Raw genomic sequence first — 27,056 nt, 5'->3', positions numbered from 1 at the left:
GGCATGTAACAATCCTCAGGAGCAAGACAACACCGGGGCAATGCTGCTACGTTATCCCTGGACATTTTGTTCTGAGGACTGTTCAATTCCTAGCTACGGTGCAAAATGCTAAACCACTTCAATTTTTACAATCAGACGTAGAAGGTGAATATACAGATTTGTCTGTTTTATTCTTTCTAGAATAAAAGAACAAAAGCATTTTCTAGTTTAGAGTTTGAATGTCAATGTGGGGAAAGGCTACTGCTTAACAGCTCAGTATGCTATAATGTTAAGAATAAAAGTATAAATTACAGTAAATAAATTTCAGTTCCTCTGTTTTATTCTATCTCCTGTTTGATAGATCTGTAGAGGCAGCAGAAACTCTGAATTTTTAAAAATCTGATTTAAGTAATTCAGGCTTGCTCTTGCGATTCACATTTCAGTCCCCTCCCTACCCTTGGGGGTGGGAGTATGTGTTGAGAAGGACAGTCTCAGTAACGTAATAAGAGACTGGGTCTCTCAGGGAGGGACAGGGAAAGGGCCATAAACGAAATTGTTGAAATGTATTAGAAAGGATAGGGTTTCCAGAGGCTTTTGATATTTTAATGTCAACCTGTGATCCAACTCTACAAGCAGAAAGTAATCATAGGAGAAAAAACATCTCCAAACCAACAGAAGATCATCAAGTTTGTTAAAAGGGATATTCAAGTGAAAATCCACAGGTGCGGATAAACTTGCACATGGGGCCAACCCCTGCTCAGATCTAGAACTAGGTCAGGGTTTTGAGACAAGAGCAGGTAACTGGGTGAATGGCAACCAAATGCCTTCTCTGTAAGCCAGGGATGCCAGTGAGACTTGGATTCAGAGTTTTTAAACTTCTGCTTTTATTCAGTTTAAGGATTATAGAAATATAACTGCTAGCTTGAACTGTTTGCAAATGTTTATTTTTAGCTCTCCATTCACCCTTAACTGCATAAAGAATCGAAAAACACAAAAGGCGGCAACAGCAGCAAAACACAACTAAAAATAAGAAAATAGCCATACTTTACCTCCAGTTCAGATACCCTCACAAACTTTCTAATGCATGATGAAGTCTAAATTTAGACAAAGGAAAAAAGATTCTATCCTATACATCCTCTTCAGTCAGGAAGAGAAAGTTAATAGTATCTGTGAACCACAGGAATTCAGAGACACTTAACATCAATTATTTAAATAACTACTAACCTATTATACAGCAAAGGAAAAAAGAGAACAAACTGTTTAGTTCACTGGCCAGAGGTACAAGCATAATTTTCTTCCTTTTCCTTGCAATAAAAAAGGAAGATAGCAACCTAATGATTTCCCACATTAACACCAATCAATCACCTGAAATATATTTCTCTGTCCAAGAACTATTTTTACATCTTTAGGCAATTTTCTTAGATTTCAAAGATTGTTATTTATTGAAAACGTTCTTACGTCACATAATCTGTATAAGTGCAATTATGCTCAAAATCTGTGGTCAATGTTTAAATTTGTATATTCTGACAGCAAAGTCAGAACATTTTCTACTTCTTTTTAGAGGTAAGAGAGAAGCTGAGAATGCTAAGAATATTATTTACAGCAGGATTAGAAAAGGAAGTTGCTACACTATGACTTCTTCAGGTCTCAATGTTCATAAGACAAAAGAAAAAAAAACACTTTAATGTTAAACAGCCTTTGAAACGTTAAATTTTTCAGCACCTTCAGTTTAAAACTAAAAGTGGCATAAATACTTGTCTTTATATGCTCTGTATCTGTAAGGTTGATAATGTTAGGTAACTATTGCTAATTTCAAAGCTGTAATGATTATTGTGGTTTAAAAAGTCATTCTCATGCATATTTCATTCACACATATCAAATGTCTTATGTAATATGATCTGTTTCAAAATCATTCAGGAAGAGCAAGTAAACATGACTGACCATGAGTTAATAATTGTTGAAACTGGAATGTGGATACATGGGGACTTATTATACTTCTCTCTCCACTTTTGTCTGCAATTTTTCATAAAACTTAAAATAAGTATTTACAAAATCCCATCTAAGGGACTCTTAATGTTGTAATCTAAAGAAGTTGAGTCAACTGTAAAGCTGGTCATTTAACTTTGGGACAGAAAATGAGAAACTATCATAGCATGAGACAGAAAAGAAAGGCCAAGTAAGGTGTTTTGTTGCATCTGTATCAGAAATCTTGGAATAACCGTTATAGAGTTAACAAGAAATGTAGCCACCAGGGAATAAAATATTCCACCAAATCCATGAACTAAGAAGGATGTTATAACAGTATTTTTACAAACCTGGAAGAAGTTAACCTACCTATTCAGGTAGTTAGAATACTTAATAAAGCAGCTATATACTTTGTCCAAGCCATCCCAGATAATCAGTTTATTTATAATAATGAATTGATTAAACTACCAGGGCACTGCAAATTATATCCATTTCTTTCTTCTAAGCAGTTTTTCAAAGTAAACAAAGTAAAACAGGAAAAAAAGTTTTTCAAAGTAAACCAAAATGTGCTCTTCTTTCCACCAGAAGGATAACTGTAGTGTTTTAAAGTGAAAGTCATTTCAGTTCAGTTCAGTTCAGTCACTCAGTCGTGTCTCTTTGCGACCCCATGAATCGCAGCACGCCAGGCCTCCCTGTCCATCACCAACTCCAGGAGTTCACTCAGACACACGTCCATTGAGTCAGTGATGCCATCCAGCCATCTCATCCTCTGTTGTCCCCTTCTCCTCCTGCCCCCAATCCCTCCCAGCATCAGAGTCTTTTCCAATGAGTCAACTCTTAACTCTTTGGGACCCCACGGACTGTAGCCTGCCAGGCTCCTCTGTCCATGGAATTCTCCAGGTCAGAAGACTGGAGTGGGTAGCTGTTCCCTTCTCCAGGGGATCTTCCCAACCCAGGGATCAAACCCAGATATCCCGCATTGCAGGCGGATTCTTTACTGTCTGAGCCTCCAGGCAAGCCCAAGAACATTGGAGTGAGTAGCCTAGCTCTTCTGCAGTGGATCTTTCCGATCCAGAAACTGAACTGGGGTCTCCTGCACTGCAGATGGATTCTTTATCAGCTGAGCTATCAGGGAAGCCCTTTCACTAGAAAAGACACCATTAAAAACAGAGAGAGAGAGAGGAAAGTTAGAAAAAAATCTGATTAGCAATTTGGAGAGAAACAATCTAGAAAGAATCCAAGGACCACCCTTCCACAAAGAATGAACAACACTCACTAATGTTAAAGCTTGACTAAAAGAGCGGAGATCTCCATTACAGGGAATAAATCAAGGGTAATAATCCCTTTTCGCCACTCGTTTTTCTAGACAACTGCGAGGATAAAATGTCAAACACTTAGAAATGTGGAAGATTCTACAAAGCTTAACAGAATGATTTATGTTGCTTGCATACGCTGAACAATGCCTCCTAACTTACGGTACCAACTCTCAGTATTTTCTTTTCTGGAAAGAAGCTTCTCTAATGAAGACAATGAGTGGTATGTTAGTGACCCTGCAGAAAAGATGCACTGGAGATAGGCAGAACCCCACTGAGAGGTCCTCGGACTTTTTTATAGTAAGAGAGAATGAATTCTAGGTTTAAGACTACTCCCAGATTCCTTGCAGTCTTAAGAGTTTATTTTACATTCATGGTTCCTATATCTGAAATGGTATTAGAAATTTAAAAAGATTAAATTCAAGTTGTTTTTTCCTTGAGTTATCTTCCATTCTTCGTTCTTTCAATCTAAAGAATCAGCTATGGACACTGCCCAAATCAACATGCTAGGTTACAACCATGATATAAACAAAACTCAACTGCATAATAAAGACATCAAAGGTGACCCCTTTACCTGGCTGCTGCTGCTGCTGCTGCTGCTGCTGCTGCTGCTGCTGCTGAGTCGCTTCAGTCGTGTCCCACTCTGAGTGACCCCACAGACGGCAGCCCACCAGGCTCCCCCGTCCCTGGGATTCTCCAAGCAAGAACACTGGAGTGGGTTGCCATTTCCTTCTCCTATTATTTGTTAAATAAATGCTACCTTTTTTGTGTGTACACAAAATGAACTGGCTCATTTCTAATACACACAGTAGCACTGAAGAACACAGTATACCTTCCCAGAATTCCCTGATAGCTCAGTTGGTAAAGAATCTGCCTGCAATGCAGGAGACCCTGGTTCGATTCCTGGGTCGGAAAGATCCACTGGAGAAGGGACAGGCTACCCACTCCAGTATTCTTGGGCTTCCCTTGTGGTTCAGCTGGTAAAGAGTCTACCTGCATTGCAGGAGACCTGGGTTTGATCCCTGGGTTGGGAAGATCCCCTGGAGAAGGGAAAGGCTACCCATTCTAGTATTCTGACCTGGAGAATTCCATGGACTGTATAGTCCATGGGGATGCAAAGAGTCGGACACGACTGAGCAACTTTCACTTTTCCCAGAATTCCAGAGATGTTACACTCATAGTATAGGCTCTGAAAACAGAATACCTAGATCTGAATCCTGGTTCCACCAGTCACCAAGATACTGCTTAATTTCTCTTGTTCCAGTCTCCTTATTTGTAAAACGGGGACAATACTAATTCCTAGCTCACAACATTGTTAGGGAAATTCTACTGAATGAATGTGTGTGAAGCAAGTGGGATGGGGCCCACTTGGACACTGAACACTAGGATAAACTGTACCTACATAGAAAATAGAAACGACACAAGAAGGCTAACCAACCTAAGCTCCAAAAGGACTGTGTTAATAAGACAGAAATCCAAGCAAAGTTCCAATACATCTGATGTTACTTGTGCGTTTTTTAAAAACCCATTATTTGTAGTATCTGACTTATTACACCAAGTTCATCAGAGAAAAATAAAATACCTCCGAGGTACAAAACTGTAACACAAATCAGGACTGAACTTGTGTTTATTATTTATAACTATACAATGTCATTTCACAGTAGTCATGGTTCTTGGGGAAACTGAACAAACTGCTTAGGAAGCTATTCTGCCAAAGTTTCTTGGTAGGTCTAATTTTGCTGTTTAGCCACTCAGTCATGTCTGACTCTTTGCGACCCCACTGACTGCAGCCTGCCAGGTCCCTCTGTCCATGGGATTTCCCAGGAGAGAATACTGGAGTGGGTTGCCAATTCCTTCTCCAAAGTCTAATTTTAAAACTCTTAAAACGAAGTAAGAGATGGTGTTATTACTGCTTTGCAGATATTAAATTTTACCTTGAACTGGGAGACTCAATCCTTTCCAAAAAGATCATGCTAATTTCTTTGGTTGGATTTTCTACCATTTTCTATTGTGTATCTTTTATTCATTGAATATGTATTCCACAGATAGCACAGTTTAGTATGCTGATAAAAACCTTTTAGTTGCTCTGTCTTTCTCTACTACAAGGCCATGATAAACACTATGACTTTCTTCAAACTTACTTTCAGTTTATATTAGTATTGTGTACTGATTTTGTAAAGAAATACATGTTATGAATTTACTGTACATAAACCCCCAAAATAGAATCATTAACAGTGGCTCTCAAGGAATTTAAATGAAATTAAGAATGTTTTATAAATAGTCGCCAGGTGATTGCAACTGGTCCTCTACAGTCTTACTAAATTACTTAAATTAGAAGATCTAGAAATCTGATCTCATTTAGGACTGTTGAGAAATAGTGTTGATATTCTTAATTTTGATATAATTAATACCATCACTGGAATACACTACCTTGGTGGAATACATGTGGCAGACAAAATAGCTTATAAACTAGAAGAGCCCAAACTCACTAAGTCAATAATCTTACACAAATGTGAATTCTGAAGAGCAAAAAAAAAAGTATACATTTTGTAAAGTACAGTTATTTGTACTTGAAAATTTATAAAGTACAGTTAGAGACTCATTTTTATTTATTTTTGACAGATGACTGGAGAGTAAATAAAATTTAAAGTATAAGGTTCTTTAAAAAAATCATAAACATATATACATGTTATTATCTTTATGTATATATTTCCAAACCTAGAAACAGGATAAAGCAAAATACTAGTTGGAGAAGGGAAAAGCTTAAAAAAAACAACAACAAACAAACAACAGTTGAGACCTTTTGCAAGATCAGAAAGACATTAAGCACTCCTATAAATATTATTCAATAAACTCAAACTCCTCCTTCTTTGATTCTACTGAAATAAAATACTCTGATTTAAGTGAATTTTTGTTTTGCTTTCACTTTAGGGGAATTACTGAACTAAAATTAGCAAAGTGTTTCTAGCCATTGGTGTTCCATATTAGACTCCACAGAATCCCCAAAGATAACGACTGCATTTTAAAAAGCAAAAATGTACACTCTAGCGTTCCCAGCAGCACTATTCACCACAGCCAAGACACGGAAATGACCTGCAAGTCTATCACCAGAGGAATGGATAAAGAAGACGAGGTGTAAGTCTATGTGTGCAGGGAATTCTCAGTAGGCTGCGATGGCCACTTGAACTATTCCAGGAAGACTTCAGTGTACAGCTAGTGGTTCTACTTGAGATTTCAGATATGACTTGCGAAAATAAAAATATAACAATAAGGTTACATCTGCTCTCTGCAGTATAAACAACCTAGGAATGAGCCCGTCTCCACTTCAGAATAAAGATATTTAGGGAGAGTGTTTTCCCAGTTTTCTCTTTTCACCGGCAGTCTGTCCTAAATCCCACAGGAGTGAGGCAAGCAGGGCTCTGGGAAGTCTGAGAGCTCTCTGCCTGCTTCCTCGGCCAGCTGGGAGTCTGACAGGACCATCGAGAGGCTAGATGTCTCAGTCTCTTGGTAAACCTGTCTTTCTCTGCGTGTGAAGAGTTAAGCACGAAACACCTCTTAGTAAACCCTGCATCAGAGCACAAACTCCGTGGCTGCTCCTGAACCAACAACCCTCCCACCAGGTAACAGAGAGACTGACCTGGGCAGGATTAAAAAGGAGCAACTTCAGCCCAGAAAGCAAGTATTATTAATGCTTGTCCAGATAGCAAAGCAAAATATTTTGACAGAGAAGGTTGAGAAAAGGTAGATACGGACACAGAAACTGAAAAACTGCAGTGACTTAAAAAAAAGTGGACATGCTGGATTCCTCTATGTCTAGCACTTCAATATGGAAGAAAACTCTATGAATTATAATGACAACAATGTTTTGACTATAGTAAAATATCTGACAATGAGTTAAGATCCATGTAACCTTTACCAAATTACACAGGAAGGACTTTAATTGGTCCTTATCCAACCGCCCCTGCAATCTCTGCTGTTGCCCACCGCTACTCTTGCTTGGCTTCCTCCTTGGATGGCTCTCCTGAGAGTTAAACTTTAAAAATCATTTTTTCACCATAACTCCGTTCCTTTTCTCATTTAAAAAATTACCCTACCTGTAACTAGAGGCACTATACTTTTGGGCTGCTCTTTCATCTCTTCATGAATTCATGTAATGTCATATAGGTATTTTTTCTTCAATTTAATGCCCACACTAATTTACATTTTTAGCCTTCTCTCTTCTTTTCTGAGGGCTATTCCACATTCTTACTGAATTCTTATTCCACATTAGGAAAGGTCAAAGATGACTTCCAGGCCCCTCTACCATTTGCTCTTTCTGAAAGAATTCCATTAGCTTGTCTTTCTATGTCATGTAGACCAAAATCCAAAAAGTTAAAAGAAAGTTGATGACAGTGTACACAATGACAGTAGCAAAAACTGCTGACAGTGAGAGAACAAAAATTACAACAAGTAAAACCAAAAGCTGAGCAGTTTGGGACCACCTGAAATACAAGCCAAAAAAAACTGAGAGAGCTCTTTGGTCCACTGAGAGAAATAATTATGTAAACTATATAACTGCACTGTCCAACGCCACCTGTAAGTATTCATATTTAAATTCATTAAATAAAATTTGAAATTCCATTCTTTAGTCGCACACCACTTTCCAAGTGCTCAACAGCCACGTGCAGCCAGTGGCTACTCTACTGGACAGCGCAGATACAGAATATTACGATCGCTGCAGAATGTTCTACTGGACAAAGCTGCAGTGTTAGCTCAACATTCACCTGGTATTCTCTATACAACTGGTGCAGTGCTATTATAGGAGCAGGGGTATAGAGAGAGGAGGAAGATAAGGCTTCTCTCTGCCCTCAGAGAGTACACAGTCTGTCTAGTGGACAAAACAGAAATATTCACACGTGCTAGAGGAGAGGTAATAACGTGGATGAGAGAAGGACTGATTGAGAGGCCCAGCTCTCGGAATTCCAGACTAATCAGCTGGAACTGCAATCCTTTCACCTTAGTTTCCTATGGACCGGACCTTGTTCCCGGCTGTTATGATGGCACAACAGGTAACGGTGAGACTCGTCACTACCTAGCAATTCTGGCTCCCTGGAACCAGAGATGCTGAAGCCTGAACAGGACGTGTGTTGGCTCTGTGTGCTTCACCTTGCTGGCAACCCTGGAAGGAGAAGGCTGTGCTGCCACTCTTCTCCCCCTTGGTCCTTCCTAGGGAAACAGCTGTGCCTCCACTGTCCCTTTGGTTTGGAACTCCTAGCATGTGCTATACTTAGAATGACCAAGCGCCTGACCAAGTAGTTAGGGCATTACCAAGGAATTAACACCGCCATGAAGCACAAGTCTTCAGTGCAAATAAAGCAAGAAGGGAGGGGGGAGGTGCCCCAAAGCAGAAAGGGCAGGCTAAGCAAGGATGAGAGAAGCAGGAACGCTGACTGAGGGTCTGTGGGCCAGCAGAGGGTTCATCATAGCCCCACACAGGGCACACACAGCGGGCAACTGCAGCAGATGAGGCTGGATGGCAGCCCAGCTGCCAAGAGCCTTAATGCCACCACCTAAGGAGCGGGGCGTGGACTGGCCAACCATAATTAAGTAGAAGAGCTAAACAAGGAGATCTCTGTAATGAGATCTGTGTTTTCAAAAGACAAACCTGGGGTAAGGGTAAAAGGCAGATAACTAGAAGTAGATAAAGGGGGATGCTATCTGGATGAAAACCTGGCTGGAGGCAATGGAGATAAAGAACAGGAAATTCATTCAAAAGACACTGTGTGTGTGTGCTGACATCAGAGAAAACTAACTGGCTCCAACTACTGACAGGGTCTATCTGGCACATCGGCAGGCGATAAATGTTTGTTGCACAAACTAGTGAGGAAGATACTGATCACGCAGATGACACAGAAGGGCAGGGAACAAAAACTATGAGACACACAAAAACCTAAGGCAAGGGCTGACAGTGAGAGAAACTGAAAAGGAACAAAGAAATCAAACAAGGACATATTCCTTCTGCCTGGCATGTGATCCCCCAAGACACTGGATGGCCCGCAATTCCCTCAGACCCCTTCCCAGTTGGTCTCCCCATCACCCTTTGTAAAACTGGGCAACACAGCAACTCTCCCTCAGCATTCTCCAAACCCTCTCCCTTATTCTTCCCTGGAGAAAAAAATACCACTACCTCACACGCCATGTATTATACTTATTGTGTTTAATGTCTATCTCCCTACTACTTAAATGTAAGCTTCATTCACTGCTGTACACCAGAGCCTAAAAATGTGCCTGGCATAACCACATGCTCAACAAATACTTGCTGATTAACTGAATAACAATAAACAGAGCAGGACGATTACCCATAGACAAATAAGTATGGAAGTAAATTGACAGCTAACATGGAAGTTATATCCATTATACTGAGTACTAAAGGTAAAAATCTATGTAATAGTCCTTTAAGCACAAAAGGCTCAAACATCATTTTCTTCAAATAGGTTTTTATATATATCAAATATATGCATTTAATAGTAACACAGGCTTTCTATTTAGTCACAAAATAATGAGAGAGATTTTATGGCTTAAAAAATCACTCATAATACTTGGTAGCCACACTGCAAATCCACCACTTCAAGTATTTAAATCTTATTAATACTTCTTCAACTTCCATTATAAATTTCTAATTTCCTTTCTGAAATTTTGGTTATTTTAAAATGTTAAGCAAATTCAAGAAGCTAAAGTTGAAATACCAGAATATAAGTATAATCACAGTCATTAGCTTTAAGATACAATGAAGATGATATAACATTAAAATGGTGAAAAGTTAGAAATGCAAAAATATCCAAGAACACAAAACAGGCCTACCTAGCTGGCTGGCTTCGGGAAAGTGACAAAATATCATTAATTTTCACCTTCCTCATCAATGAAATGCAGCTAACACAAGCACCAACCTACCTGGTAAGTTTGTTCTGAGAGTTTTTTTTTTTTGAGAATTAAGTCTGATTCAAGTCATTAGTTTACACAGTGCCTACAATATAATTACTTCTTAAGCCCACAAATACTTATGAAAAACCTACTATATAAAAGGCATCAAACTTACTGGCCAACAGCGGCCAACAAAAGAGATATACCTACCCTAACAGAATTGTCGGCAATTAAAACAAATCTAAAGACAAACTAATGGATTACCAAGTGTGACAAGTGCTACAGAGGGAGCCCACGGGGTTCTGAGTCAGAAATCGAGGGATGAGGGAATTCAGTTTTAGATGTGAGCTGGAAGAGTGCCTCTGAGGACAGGAAGCAAGACGGCACTGCCCACAGCTGTAGGGCACAGAGGACACTGAGGAGGATTTCAGGCTCAGCCCAGGTGCGGCCTGTCTGAGAGGACCCAGGATAACTGAAGCTTAGGAAGTCAAAGGAGATAAGATTACACGGACAGGCAAGAGCCAGATGATGCAGGACTCCGAACGGCCACTTTAAGGATCTGTGATTTTATTCTATGGGAATTTATTCATCAATGGAAAGCTGCTGAAGTTTTCTTTCTTTTTTTTTTTTTGAAGTATGACTTTTTTTTTTTTTTTTAATCTTTAATTCTTACATGCGTTCCCAAACATGAACCTCCCTCCCACCTCCCTCCTCATAACATCTCTCTGGGTCATCCCCATGCACCAGCCCCAAGCATGCTATATCCTGCGTCAGACATAGACTGGCGATTCGATTCTTACATGATAGTATACATGTTAGAATGCCATTCTCCCAAATCATCCCACCCTCTCCCTCTCCCTCTGAGTCCAAAAGTCCGTTATACATATCTGTGTCTTTTTTGCTGTCTTGCATACAGGGTCGTCATTGCCATCTTTCTAGAAGTTTTCTGTTTTTTTTTTTTTTTCAGAAGAAAAAATGATCCAATTTACGTCTCACAAAAATCACTTAAGCTATTTTTGGAAAGTGTATCACAGGGGAAGGTAAACAGAAGCAGAACAATTAGTTCCAAGACTAATGCCATGTCCAGGAGAGAGCGATGGTACTTGGCAATGCGGTGGTGGCATGGAGAAGAGAAGGAGTTGATGGATTCCAGACGCAGTTTGAGATGGATTGAATTTGGGGGATGAGGGAAAGGGAGAGATCAGAGATGACTCCTAGATGTCTGACTTAAGCAACTGCCTGGCTGATGGTGCCATGGTAAGTAACACAGTTAAGTACGGAATTAATTTTAGCTACTCATAGCTACTATCAGGATAGAAAAAAAAGAGGAAAAAAAAAATCCTAGAGCCAAAAGGGAGGGAGGGGAACTAAAGCACACACAGAAAGGGCAATTGGGTCAAGCAATGAGGAAGAGCAGTATCAGACCAAATTCCCCACTGAAAGCAACTACAAAAGTGATCTAACATACCAAACAAACTGAGCTACCTGAAGGTACACAGAAAAACCACCAAGAGAGCCAGGACATCACTTGTCGAGAGAAGGGAAACACACAGACGGCCTGTTTTCCCCTTGAGGCATCTGCCAGTTACCAGTACAGGGCATCCAGGCCAGGCAGAACAGGAGCCGGGAGCTTGTGGCAGTGCCGCCGGGCTGGGAAGGCAGAAACTGGACTTCTGTGCTACCCCAGAGGAGCCAGGATTGAGGATCCCAGATAAAAAGGAACTGCAAAGGAGCCCAACATCCTGCTCAGTGTTTGCCCTCCAGGAATGTGCTGAATCATAAACAATATGGACTGAAAATCAGAAAAGCTCCTCGAAAAGATGTCGCAAAGAGGCTACAAAGCTAAGCAGAGCTTTTATCAGTCTCATCATATTTAAAATTCAGGGCCTGCCAAGGAAGAAGCATCTTGGTAAACACTTCAAACTTTTAAATGAGACCTCAGAAGAGCTATGTGTTAGAAGCCTATTTGAATTTCCTGATTACCCTGAATTCAGGCTTATTTCTTATTAATCACTAATGAATCAAAGGCATCAAAGTTTACCTCCCTCCCTCCCAGAGAATATTAATATTTTTTTATCTCAAGAAAGATAACATCATTCAGACCCACTATAATGTTTCATTACAATGTTATTAAAACATTACCAGGCATATTGGGAAAAAGGATCAAATGATCAAAAGCTAGACAACAGAAATGGGCTCATGGGTGATGGGGATTAGTATCACAGTTATTAGACAGAAACACTGCAACAATGTTTATACACTCAAGAAAAATAGGTAAAACATTGTGAGAATCTGAATCTGTATAAGTTTTAGGACTGAAAATACAAAAACTGAAATTAAGAACTTAATAATTGTGTATAACTGTATACTGGACAGAGAAGATAAGTGAACTTGAAGACAGTTCAGCAAAAATATCCAAATAGGTACCTACAGTGGGAAAAAAGAATGAAAACTGAAATGACCTAACACACATACATTTGTAGTCCCAGAAAGAACGAACTGAATAGAAACAGTACTTTAACCCCAGCTTACGGAGAGGGGGTGGAGAAACAGGAACCCTCCTACACTGTTGGTGGGAGTGTAAGTTGGTGTAGCCACTGTGGAAAATATTATTGAACTTTCTCAAAAAGCTAAAAATAGAATTACCATACAATCCAGCAATTCCACTTCTGGGCCTATATCTATCTGGACAAAACTCTAATTCAAAAAGATATATGTACCCCTATGTTCACAGCTTTATTGACTATGCCAAAGCCTTTGACTGTGTGGATCACAACAAACTGTGGAAAATTCTGAAAGAGATGGGAATACCAGACCACCTTACCCACCTCCTGAGAAATCTGTATGCAGGTCAAGAAGCAACAGTTAGAACTCGATATGGAACAACAAACTGGTTCCATATCTGGAAAGGGGTTCATCAAGGCTGTTTACTGTCACCCTGCTTATTTAACTTATATGCAGAGTACATCATGAGAAATCCTAGGCTGGAGGAAGCACAAGCTGGAATCAAGACTGCCAGGAGAAATGTCAATAACCTCAGATATGCAGATGATACCACCCTTATGGCAGAAAGTGAAGAGGAACTAAAAAGCCTCTTGATGAAAGTGAAAGAGGAGAGTGAAAAAGTTGGCTTAAAGCTCAACATTCAGAAAACTAAAATCATGGCATCCAGTCCCATCACTTCATGGCAAAGAGATGGGGAAACAGTGGAAACAGTGACAGACTTGGGCTCCAAAATCACTGCAGATGGTGACTGCAGCTTGCTCCTTAGAAGAAAAGTTATGACCAACCTAGACAGCTTATTAAAAAGCAGAGACATTACTTTGCCAACAAGTCTGTCTAGTCAAAGCTATGGTTTCTCCAGTAGTCATGTACGGATGTGAGAGTTGGACTATAAAGAAAGCTGAGTGCTGAAGAATTGATGCTTTTGAACTGTAGTGTTGGAAAAGATTCTTGAGAGTCCCCTGGGTTGCAAGCAGGTCCAATCAGAACATCCTAAAGGAAATTAGTCCTGAATATTCATTGGAAGGACTGATGCTGAAGCTGAGACTCCAATACTTTGGCCGCCTGATGTGAAGAACTGATTCATTTGAAAAGACCCTGATGCTGGGAAAGATTGAAGGCGGGAGGAGAAGGGGATGACAGAGGACGAGAAGGTTGGATGGTATCACCGACTCAATGGATACGAGTTTGAGCAAGCTCTGGGAGCTGGTGACGGACAGGGAGGCCTGGTGTGCTGCAGTCCCTGGGGTCACAAAGAGTCGGACACGACTGAGCGACGGAACTGAAGTGAACTGAATGCTCACAGCAGCACTTTTCACAATAGCCAAGACATGGAAACAACCGAAATGTCCATTGACAGATGAATGGATAAAGAAGATATGGTACATATACACAATTGAATATAACTGGGCCATAAAAAAGAACAAAATAATGCCATTTGCAGCAACATGGATGCAACTAGAGATTTTCACACTAAGTGAAGGAAGTCAGAAAGAGAAAGACAAATACTGTATTGATACCGTTAGTATATGAATCTAAGACATGCCACAAATGAACCCATCTATGGGACAGAAAACAGAATCAAGCACACAGAGACGAGACTAGCAGCTGTCAAGGGGAAAGGGGCGGGAGAGGCTTGGATCGAGAGTTAGAGATCAGCAGATGCAAACCGGTATGTATCGAAAGGACAAACAAGTTCCTGCTGTATAGCACGGGGAATTATATTCAATATTCTGTGATAAAGCATGATGGAAAATATGAAAAAGAATGTATATACATGTATCAATATAACTGAGTCACTCTGCTATAAAGCAGTAACTGACACATTTTAATTCAATTATATTTCAATTAAAAATAAATTTAAAAAAAAGAATTCCAGCTTAGAAAATTCACAAAATAACAACAGCAAGCCATAGACTCCAAATGCTCTACAAATTCCATGCATAAAGAATAAAATAAAAGCTATGCACATGCACACGATAGTAAAACTGCTAAAAACCAAAGACAAAGATAAAATCTTGAAAATAGCCCAAACACATTAAGTTCAACAGAAGTTAAACAGAAAAACACATTAACTTCAAAGGAGAAATAGTAAGACCACAAGTTGACTTAATAAAAACAGTGGGAGCCAGAAATTATAAAATAACTTAAAGGTGCTAAAGGAAGAGACCCTTTAAAGATGAAGGTAGTAAATAAATACACTTGCAGGCAAACAAAACTAGTTATTACTAGAAGACCGGCAAGACATGAAATCTGAAAATTGACTCTGTGAAAGTCAACAGAGAGCAAGCAGCAGCACAAATTACCAACAATCAGGTTTTAAAGCACATTTCATTACAGATACTACAAACGTCAAAAAGGTAATAGAGATTGTAAAAAAAAAAAAAGAAAAAAAATCTTAAGCCACATTGGAAAATTTAGGTAAAATAGATAAATGCCTTGAAAAGCAAAACTTGTCAAAACTGACAAAAACGTAACAGAAAATATGTATAGTCCCACGTGAAATGAAGAAACAGAATCGATAATCCCCACCCCTCCCCCCACGAAAACCCCAAACTCCTTCACCAGTGAACTCCTCCAAACATTTACGGATGCAGTAAAATCAATTTTCACAAACTCAAAGAATAAAAAACATTTCTCAAGTCATTTTATAAAGTCAGAATAACCTTGATAGCTAAATGTGTCAAAGACTTTACAAGAAATTAAAAATCACTAGTCAATCTTTTTCATGAACAAATCTGAAAACAATGTAAATGAAATATACTGTAGCATATTAAGAAGATAATTCATAATGAAAAAGTTAGGTTTATCCAGAAAATCACAGATGCTTTAAAATTAATAAAATGTGTATCCCTACCTCACCCCAGTTGTTAACATATCTAAACCCACAGCCGCTACATTCCTAAGAATTTTATCCTAGGAAAATAATCAGACAAGGCACAGAGACATACTCTAAGATAGGCATTACAATATTGTTTTTAATAGCTTTTAAATGCTTTATGAATATGGAATAGCAAACAATTTTTGTACATCATTCAGAATCAGTTCAAAATTATAAGATGGTTCTATACTTATTTGTATGGATAGTTGTTAATGATATATGACTAAATGAAAAAAGCAGGAGCATTTCTATGGCAAAAACATTAATTTTATAAGAGAGTAAACAAAATCAAATATCTGTCTTGAGAGAGCATTTTGTCTAGACATAATGAATTACCATGTTAATTCATCTTCATACACACGATATAATGCCTAACTTAAGATAATTTTCCTCAACAGAAAGAACATTTTCTTTTGAAAACCTAGTTATAGAGGACTTCCCATGTATATATTTTATTCAGACCATAAAAAAATGCTGCTAGACTGTAATCAATTAACAGAGAATCTGCATCATACATAAGCAGATACTAGGAGGAAGACAAAAACGAAATATGCTGAAAGCACTAAATCAACCTATGTGTCTGTCCCATATATAATGTAACCACTTCAGTGTTCTTGCCCGGAGAATCCCAGGGACGGGGGAGCCTGGTGGGCTGCCATCTATGGGGTCGCACAGGGTCGGACACGACTGAAGCGACTTAGCAGCAGCAGCATCAGTCTTCGAATTCAAAGTGGTAAGTTTATAGGAAAAAAGTTCTATTGTATAATATATATACAAGAGGACTCAAAGCTCCAACAAGTTTAAAGAAAATTCCCTTGAATTTAAGCAGTGAGTAAGAAAAGTGTGTTACTCGCTGCTGAGTCGTGCCCTACTCTTTTTGATCCCACGGACTTTAGCCTACCAGGCTCCTCTGTCCATGGAATTCTCTAGGCAAGAACACTGGAGTCGGTTGCCATTTCCTTCTCCAGAGGATCCTCCCAACCCAGGGACTGAACCTGGGTCTCCTGCATTGCAGGTGGACTCTTTACCATCTGAGTCACCAGGGGAAAACCCACCTGCATTAAAATCACTCCAACCCATAGGTTACACAGCATTTTGCAAAGATACCTGGAGCAAGGTGCTGGGAGGGGATCCAGGTATTCTGCTGAACAGAGGGCCTGAGGGGTGAGTACTGTCTGCTCAGGTACACAGGGGAAAGGCTTAGGGCGTTTATCACTGTTGCCATAAAACCCAAACTCCTACCCTCGCTCTGTATTTTCCTAGCTATGCGATTCCAAAAAAGATCCTGACCCTCTGTGAACCTAGGCTGAGAGAAAGTAAAAATAGCTCTGCTGACAATCACTCTGTGACAGAGGCAGGCAAGGCGGGCAGAAGACCAACAGGTAATAAACTCTCCCAGGGCTGCACTACAGCTCCCGAACGACTGAGGAGCTCCTCCAGCCCACTTCCTTTTTCCTGCCTCCTAAACAAAGACAGCTGGAAGATCCAATTACCAGCCCACTTCCACTCTGTGTCTGCAGCATTCTACCCTGAGCTAGTCTCCTCTTCCCCGGCTCTCCCATCAGCACCATGAGGCAAACCCCAGCGAGAACCTCTGCGATACCCTCTTCTGTGACTGCGTGGCTGCAGCAAGTCAGTACATTTGACTTGTTCCACTGCAGATGTATTCCTGTTGCTCTTCACCAGGGGGTAACAGCCGCTTCTTTTTCTACTTACCAACCTATTTCTCCAGAGTCACTGAAAGGATGAAACTAAATGTTATCCTGTCAAATGCCAAGCATCTGCCTGGGAAACAGCTAGGACACAACAAATATTAGCATCTCTCCCCTCTGAGCTCAAAATAAAGCTACTCGTGTAACTTTATTTTTTAAATTATCTATCTAGTTCATCCCTGCAAAAATCTACATCTCTCCAAAACTCAGCCAGGAAATAAGCCCCTCAAGTAAGCAAAACTCTGAACCACCAAAACAGACATGACCAAATGAAATAGAAGACTACGCAGTTTCCCATAAGAATGCCTGAAAATCCCACTTGGGCGTCATTTACTCATTTTTAACACACTTTGTCCTCACAAACTTTGGAAATCTGATTTCTACACCCACAGTAAATTAGAATCAGCAATTATGAAGTTAGAGAGGGACAGTTAGGCATACTGACAACAGAAAAATACTCAACAAGGCAGGAGACAGGAACAGAACTCCAAATACTTAGAAATCTGAAGTCATCTTACAGCTTCTAAAGTTTGACTGAACATCCCAACCATAAAATACTTCAGCATACAATGCCAATATATATGATATATTCATTTATAAACCATATTTTATGCAAATTATAAAACACACTAAAAATTAAAAGATTAAAATATTGGTTTAATTTTAATTAACTATCTTAAACATTGTTTTCATCACGCAACCACTAAAAATACTATTACTCTTAACATTAAGAGCACTGTTACTGAATATGACTATTTTTTGATCAGCATCTAAGATATTCATCTTTAGTAAAATAAAAATGTGTTGCTCAGTTTTGAGTTCTACAACTCTCTAAGGTACTTTAACAGTGAACCTCTGCTCCCCATTTCCATTCAAAGTATCACAGATTCTCTTAAAAAGTACCTAGGGCTTCCCTGGTGGTTCAGTGGTAAAGAATCTGCTTGCCAACGCAGCAGACGCTGGTTTCATCCCTGGTCCAGGAAGAACCCACGCGTCACAGGGCAGCTAAGCCCACGCGCCACAACTATTAAGCCTGTGCTCTAGAGCCCGGAAGCTGCAATTACTGAAGCCCGTGAACCCTAGAGCCCACACTCTGCAGCAAGAGAAGCCGACAAGAAGCCTGTGCACCACAACTCAAGAGGGGCCCCTGCTCACTGCAACTAGAGAAAAGCCTGGGCAGCAAGGATGACCCAGCACAGCCAAAAATAAATAGATAATTTTAAAGCACCTATATAAAAGACTATCATAGAAAAACTGCAAGAACCTTGAGAAACTCAACAGTCCTGCTGTCTTTACATTACAAAATTCTCATACTGTCCCTCAGGAAAATGTTCATTAGAATGTGGACCTAGAGAAGCCTGGAGGTTTTTTCAGACCCAATCCATGTATTAATAATTAAAAAGTTGAATTTCTCCTTCTTCTTGGAGCACAAAATAAACTAGAAGTTCTAATATTTTTATTCTCAAATCGCAATTGACTTGCCTCATCTCACTTTGTCAATTACTAGCACAAAGCTTCAAAAGCTGTATTAGATGCTGAGCTAAGACAGCTGTGGTTTATAGAATAACGATAGTACATTACAAAGAAACAGTCAATGAACTTCACTGAACTGAATCAATATTATTAAAATGATGCCTCTAAGTCACCAAAAGTAAGTTGAATTATGTGTCACATATTACATGTAAGCAAACAGGACAGTAGTCCAAAATAGATTGGGATATTCCCCAAAATAACCATCATGTATTCAAAAAATTTACTGATTCAGAATAATTCATTACCCAGGGTCTCCAGTCACCATGAATTCTAGTCACTTTCAATTTTCGCCCTCCAGAAAGAGAGGAATTCTTAAAGAGCATATTGAAGTTCAGTCTCCTAAAATGTATTTACTGTTTCATGTTATGAAAACTAGTAGAGCCATCAGTACTTTATCCACTAATTTAAAATAACTTCAAAACTTACACTAAAAATACACTTTTCATATTCAAAGTAGTATCAGACATCACAGACCTCATGCTTAACACCATTATTATTAGTAGTAGTACGGGACAATATTTATGTTTCCCATAAATAACAAAGAGTAATGCCTTACAAGTCAAGAAAATCACTCAACAGTTTTTAAATGTTTTAGAAATTATGGTAGATATAATAAATACAAGACATATATTCATGCAAATCTGACATCATGTTGGGTGAACTCCGGGGGTTGGTGATGGACAGAGGCCTGGTGTGCTGCAGTTCATGGGGTCACAGAGTCGGACACGACTGAATGACTGAACTGAACTGAACTGAAGAATACCAAATAGGCAGAAAATGGTTCACAGGAAGTAAAGATCACTGTGGACTAGAATGGACTAAAAACCAGTTTCACAAGAGAGGGACATGAGCAGGAGTAGGATTCAGATCTGGAAAGGAAAAGTCATTCAAAATGGAGGGAAATAATGTGTTATTTGTTTTCTCAATAAAACTGTCTAATTCAAGATACCAAATTTAAGACACATTCAAGCAAAACAATTTAGAGAAATATACCATAAGAGACATGTTATTTAATGTTGTTCATCAAGTCACCTACATATGCGTGTGTGTGTATATATAAGCATACAGATATTAATATATAAATGGTACTTATCTACCCTTAACCTTCATAAAACCTCCAACTCATATTAGAAACAAGAGCTCCAGCAAGAGAAAGAAAAATTTAAAGAGCTGTAAGTAAAGAGAAAAACTTAAGGCATTGGATCTCAATATAACTCCTTCTCCAAAGTTAAAACTTTTCCATTCTCTAAACCTTTTTCGAGCATGACATTTTCCCCCTGGTATACTCTATATCTGTCATTTAACTTAGAAAAGTGATAAAACTTCACTTTGAAAAGAAATTCATTTGAATAATTTCCTGTCCACTAGAGGGCTCCAATATTTCTTTCACAAATGGAAAAGATATGACATTACAATAAAAATATTCATTAAGCACTGAAAAAAATCAAACTATCATTAGCTCACTTAATCCCAGACTAAACATAGTTACATCTGCTACAATTTCACATTCATAGCTTAAAAAGGTACAGGATTCTTTATCACCTAAAATGCTTCAAATAACCAAAACTGCTTTGCCATTATTCTCACACTGACAATGTCTCTCTTACACAGGGTTTTCAATTTTATAGATATCATAAAGTATAATTTCAGTCCAAAGCTCCCAACAGTAGTTCCAATTTTTATATAATAATTTTATAAATATATTAATTTACATCTTGAAAACTTTCCAAATCCAGAAAACGAAATTACCAGCTTATCTAACCAGCCTTAGGCTTTATTACTGATAGAAAGACTAAACATTTTCTTTCAGAAAGCCTAAATCATTAACATAATTCATGCTACAAGTATAAACAATGAATACAGCCGCATCATGAGCTATGATTTGAGGGGGGAAATCAATCATTTAAATACAATGTATTATAATGATACTCAGTTCAGGACAGGATATTTTCAGATTTTTCTCACAAATTAGTTATTACACTGAAATGTCAGTAAATCTCAATTCAAACTCAATCACCTTTACCAAGGAAAAAGCCAACATTTTAAGTAAATACAGTTATACCACTTATAGGACATCTTTACAGAATGTTAACTGAAAAAGTACCAACTGCAAATTATTTTTTGTAAATACAGCAAATCCATTCACTAGGGGTACCATTCGTACCCTGCCCTAGAAGACGGACTTACAAAATTTGCATTCTAAGAAAAAGAGACCCCTCATGGTACACACAAAAATACACCGAGTGTTTAAAAAAATATTTTAAATGTCAGTAACAAAATAAGTCATGCTAAAAAAAATCGATTTTAAAAAGTGAGTCACAATAATTTCTATAAGGAGACTTTACCAAAAACATCAACTGCTTTAGCAATTATTAGAACTCCAAGAATGAACTATCTCTATTGACACCATGACAGGGTTTATTATAATTTCAGTGCCCCACCTCTTCTCCGAAATAGGATTTTCCTATACAGGTGACAAGGACCATTAACAGGTGAAAAAGCGTAACATTTGTTTCTAAATAGCACACACTGTCACCAATGAGAAACTTAAAATGCTTACTGCATCTAGCAAATGTATGTATTCATACCTGCAAGAATATGCATCCCAATCAATTTAGAATTATGCTGCAAGGGAAGTATCAGATTGTGGAGAGGTGGCGCTGAGAAGGCCGATGCTTTTCAAGAGTGGTGACATTTTCCTCAGTTTAAGTCAGAATGTAAGTGCAGACTGTCAATTATTGATAATGAAAACTTTAACAAACACTAAGTATTGAGTCCACGACTTCTAACTGGTATTTATCATGTTATATTTCAAAAAGCTGTAATTCTAGGTACGTATCAAAGGAGGACACTTCTTAAACAAAAATGCAATGTGAGTAATAGCAAATGACGTTTAAAAGGTTTTAATGCTGGGAAAAAACCCTCAAGGCCTCCAGCAAGTTGTATGGCTAGAAAATGAAACATAAAAATTATTCAGAATCATCTAATCTGAGCTGTACCCTAGACATATTCTGAAACAGCATCACCAAGGAATTATATGTTTATTACATAATACTGCTTTGCCCTTGCCTATCACCTTTAATCAAGGGATCTCAAAGCACCACAGAATCATCAAGGCCTTAAAATACAATCTAAAACAGAAATAGTTGTATTTGATAACTACAGCTATTAATACAACCTTGCCATCCCTTCCTGGCACCCCGATCCAAACACTAGCTTCCAAACCTCCTCTCTAACTTGGAAACGGTATTCTCCAAATCACCCCGATTTGTGAGTGAAGCTACGCACATTCAGCTCTTTCTCGTCACTGGGCCTAAATAAAGAAAGTTGTTGCACTGTTTTAATCTCACAGATCTATTGCACGACAACTTCTCTGATCATATCGCACACTGTGCATGATGACAGAAGATGGAGGTTTCAGCCAGAGAGCAAGTCTTTCCTGGAGGGTATGAGCCCACAGAGTACCATCGAGGAAAGCGTTTTCCTGCTCGGTCCAGAGACCTAGCTAGGCAACTTCACCAACAGGGTGAAGGGAATCCAGTCTGGTTAGCCTTAAGCCGGCAGGAGACTATGCTCCAGTGTGCACCCCAGGAGGGAAAGGAAAACTAAAAGGACGATGCTCGAGTTTTAAGACTCAGGAAGGAGTGTTGGGTTGCTCTGTGGCCACCCAAGAGACAGAACATTGTGGTTCCTTTGCATTTAAACAGCGCACTGAAAGGGAAATCAAACACAAGCAAAATGTCTTTAAACCAAGGTCAAAATATGCCATTTAGAGCCATTTAATTTAATTTTATAGCCTGTAAATGGGGTTCACTCTAACTGAAACATCTGACATTTTAAAATTTAATCCTCAGCAAAGTTCAATTTTGTTTTTTCACTGAAATATACAAACGCTCAAATGTTAATTTCGTATATATGAGCATAACTATGTTAACTTCAATTCTTTCATAAAGGAGATTATTCCCCTTCCTGTTAATTGCATTACGTTTGTCCCCAGGACAGCAAAGAGTAATTTCACCTCACACAAACCCACCTTCCCAGCGCTGTAAGTCTACACAGACCTGTTAGTCAACAGTCTCATAAGCTTAACCTTCTTTATGAACAAAAAGAAAAGCGTCAATAAACAAGAGTACTTTGGTTTCCAGTTCTTAACATTCCAGGATCAAGGTTCAATCAATAATGTGCTTCATTTGCCTTTAAAAGTCCAGTGATGTCATACTACTAAATATTTGGTACTAAAAGTCCTGGAATATTCATTAAAAGTACCAAAATACAGTCAGTCAGGATTTATGAACATTCCAAAACGTCTATTTCTGTCGCCGTACTTGTTCTCCCAAACGTTTCGAAAAGCTCACAGCAAATCCTGGCCGAGAGATAAGACGTCCCCACTTCTTGGAAAGAGCCGGCTTGCACCTACTGCATTCACGACCAGCGTCACAGGGCAAGATTCCCGATTTCCTGCCCACCTCTGTATCTAGCAGGGACACCCGGCCTCAGCCCTGCCGTTTTCAGAAGCTTTCAGACACAAGTGTTCAGAGGCTTCTAGCAAAGCGGAAGAGATTTTTCTCTACTTCAAGGCACCTTGCTACATGTTCCCAACTTCTCCATTGTCTTTAACCATTTAGAAAACGCAACCAAGTGAGAAGATCCGTATTCAGAGCAGCGCTTTCAACGAGAGCGACACCAGACCCTCCAACTTCTTCCACAATCTCCCGGGACCGTGGTTTCCCCACCCCCACCCCGCAAACCTTCACCCTACGCCTGCATCCTTTCTGATTAAGAGAGACTGGAAACCACAATTAAATCAAAGGCTGTCGTTAACTCTTAATCCTTCACTTACCATATCCGCCGGGACATTACTGGACATCTTGCCGTTTGACATATACCCAGATGTTTACGCAAAGAAAAAAAAAAATTTTTTTTAAGACAACAAATTAAAGTCTTCTGTTCGTCTTCGAGCTAACAAATCAATCTTCAAGATCTTGACTGGTTCGAGATGTGCTCTCCAAAAAAAATTTTTTAAATAAAATAATAAGTTCTTTCCGAGCCGAAGTGCCGGCCTGGCCGGGCGCAGAGGAACAATCGCCGGCAGAGCTGTGGCCGGAGCGGAGCAACTCCCGGGTCGCCGAAGTCAGCAGCAGCGGCAGCAGCAGCCCCAGGACCGGCCGCGCCAGGTGGACCGAGCCGAGTGACACACGGACATGGAGCGGGGTGGGAGGGGGTTAAATCGCCTTCCTCCTTTCCCAGCCCCGCCGTGATTCACACTCGCTCCCGAGTCGAGTCCTCATGAAGCGGGAGCAGGATGCCCAGGCGCCGCGGCACACAGAGAACTTATGTGGCTACACATGGACGCGTCCCCGGCGGCCGGAGCGGGCAAACGGCTCTCAACTCGCGCGGCCGGGGCCGCGGAAACCCGCGCTCAAGGGCATTTAACTCGTTGGCAGCCGAAGCGCGAGCCCGGGTCAGAGAGCCCGGGGCGGGGAGCTGGGGCAAGGGGGCGGAGCGCGGGGCGCTCGGCCCGCCAGGAGCGAGACCCCCACGGCCCGTCGGGGCTCAGGCCGCGGGCGCCTCCGGGCAGCCGCGGGGCTCGGGGCGCATCGTCTCCGGCTTCCCAGCGCTCCTCTCCCGCCTCCTCCGCCTGCGCCTCCCCCCCACCGTCTCCGCCTTCCGCTCCCCTCCCCGGCCTCGCGAGCTCCCCGCGACGCCGACTTCGGCCGGACCCCGGAAGAGGCCGGGTCCTTCCTCTCCTCAGCCCGGGAACCGTTTCCTTAGAGCTCCGTCTCTCTGCCTCCTCCTCCTCCACTTTTCAGTCCCCGACGCCGCAGCCGCCTCCTGTCATCACCCCTCAAGCCAACATGGCGGCCGCGGCAGCAGCTGCCGGAGCGCGAGCCGGGGACCCGCGGAGAGCACGGCCCCCCTCCCCCGCGCCTTCCTCGCAACCACCGCCTCCGCCTTCCTTCACCCCCCCCAACCCCCCTTTCCGCGAACACCGAGTGCGTCACTACGGAGACCACCCTGGAGCATCACGGGAAATGTAGTCTACGCGGTGGGGTGGGGGTGGGGAGCGGGACACCAAAAGCGTTCTAGTCGGACTCCGAGGCCACGCCCCTCTTAGCAACAGTTGCTAGGAGAGGAAAGCTCGCTTTAGCCGGGCGACTGCCCAGGAGTTTAGGGAGATACCTGCTGCCAGGAGGGCTGTGATCCTGCGAATTATTGGGGGAGGGGTGGGTAGTTGGGAAATGATTCTGCACAGAGAAATTCCCTCATGCACAATATACTCGCAGACTAAAACATGGTTTACCTCCAAGCAGAATCATTCATTTTAATGACAGCGCGCTCTCCACATCCTGCAATCTCGAAGCATTTCGTATAGTGATTTCATCTAGGTCTCTCCTCAACAATACATTTGGAGGATCAGAAGCAATCATTGATTTCCAATAAGGTCATAGAAGTTCAGCAAGAGCAAGGATATCGTTAAGCAGGGAGAATGTATGAACATGTGTTTCTTGACGACCCAGGGCCATAAAATTATAATGTAGTTAATTGAAATTACCCAAAACTGCATTCAAGACAATAGTGTATGAACCAAAAACTGTGTTAGATACAATCGTGTACGATGCAAACTCTCTGTCAGGAAACTGCTACCTACGCTAAACCACATGGGGTGACACGGGTTTACCAGGCTAGCCCTGAAATCCCACTTAACTCAAAATGTGACTGCAAACTTATACACATGCAGTGATTAGCAAGCAACAGAAAATAATACCATCGGTGAGAGACTTAGATGAAGAATATGTCTACCCCAGATTTAGGAACAAAATGCAGAGACTGCAAACGTCTATCTGACTCATATCTCTCTCAGTGCTCTGAGTGCTTTAGGAAAGGCCATCTCAGTAAGACACCTGTAGAAAAATGCCAACAGACTTAAGAGTCTGAAAGCCACCTCTCTAACCTCCAGCTCTGTGACCTCATCTGTGAAACAGTCTTGCCTACCTTCCAGGGGTCAAGTAGGGGCAGTTGTGAGGATGAGTCCATGCATGGGAAATAAATCACTTTGTAAATAATATGCATCGTTTGATGTGAAATGTTACTACTTATTCATTCAGCAAACCCTCCAGGCCCTTGGCGAGGTACCGGAAGTTTAAAAGATGACTAATCCAGGCAGTGTCCTCCATTGGCTGGGAGCCCGTGTCATTCCCGCAGCAATCTCTCCAGTCAGGTGTGTCTATCATGATGGAAACTCTCAGGAAGTTTAGAGTACCTACCTCGTGGATAGCCTGGCTGGAGAAATTCCAAACACTCCCGGGGGTGTTCATCCTCCTGGGGTGAGTTAGAGCGGTAACCAGGGAGGAGGAGGGTAGGTCAAATTCCCAGAAAGACCAAAGAACAGAAGACAAAAGAGACCCAAACCTCGCCTGGAGTAGGTTTCAGGACTTGATCTAGGTATGTCTAAGTCTGTAGCTGCGTGAGTCTCCCTGGCCTCATTCCCCGTGTGTAGCAACCTCAGCGCCCTCTCCACCAGCCCTCCAGGAAATCAGGACTGCTGAAGATACTTCAAGGAGCTCACCAAGTTCGTCCTCCACCCCACTCCAAATCCCATCTTTTGTCCAGCTGCTGCCCTGCCCAAGGCTCTGCTGAGTCTGAAAGTAATTGAAAGACAAGAAAGCGAAGAAGGCAGGATGTACAGAAGCCTCAACCCACTTCCTCTGCTCTTTCCCAATAATCATGCAATGACAAGAGAGGTAACGACCTCCACCGCCAGCCCGAAACCTTGGCATCTCTGACACATGGTGCTCTGTTTGCTGCCACAGCAAAACACAACATCTTTCAAAAGTAAAGTCCTCGCACCTGGCTGTTTCTAATCATTCTTCTAAGAGAGGCTGCGACATTATTCTCCATAACCTTCATTATAGCTCTTCCCTAATAGTGTTAAGGCATAAGGAAGCATGACCGGACGCCACTGCAGACTTTTGCACTCTCCTGTCTTTACACTGGACTTCCCGATTCAGGTGGGTAAGATGAGAGGCCGGAGAAACAGTCCCTGTGTCCACAGTGAAAAAGAATAGCAATTTATTTGATACCTTCAATCCACTGTCAGCAACAGTCTAAAGGAAGTGAATGACACAGCATTTTTGTATTGGGAAAAGCAACTCCATGGGAAATCAGAAGCCTTGCCTCTGCCAATGAATTTGTTGTGTGACCTTTGCCAAGATGCTTTGCTTCTCGGAGCCTCAATTTCTTCATCTGCAGAGATTGGATTTAAAGTCTCTA

General features: G+C 40.8%; 1 protein-coding gene across 1 annotated transcript in view; it reads right to left on the bottom strand.

Annotated features, from left to right (window-relative positions):
* UBL3 (ubiquitin like 3) overlaps positions 1–24,402 on the bottom strand; it is a 47,140-nt gene extending 22,738 nt beyond the window's left edge. The window contains exon 1 of the mRNA XM_052649942.1: positions 23,626–24,402. Within this exon, the coding sequence (XP_052505902.1) occupies positions 23,626–23,667 (42 nt within the window). The 5' untranslated portion in view covers positions 23,668–24,402. The remainder of the gene's footprint in view (positions 1–23,625) is intronic.
* Between the last annotated feature and the right edge of the window lie 2,654 nt (positions 24,403–27,056).

Source organism: Budorcas taxicolor, chromosome 12 (assembly GCF_023091745.1).
Source record: "Budorcas taxicolor isolate Tak-1 chromosome 12, Takin1.1, whole genome shotgun sequence".
NCBI classification, from domain to species: domain Eukaryota; kingdom Metazoa; phylum Chordata; class Mammalia; order Artiodactyla; family Bovidae; genus Budorcas; species Budorcas taxicolor.
This window is presented reverse-complemented; position numbering and strand designations above follow the sequence as displayed.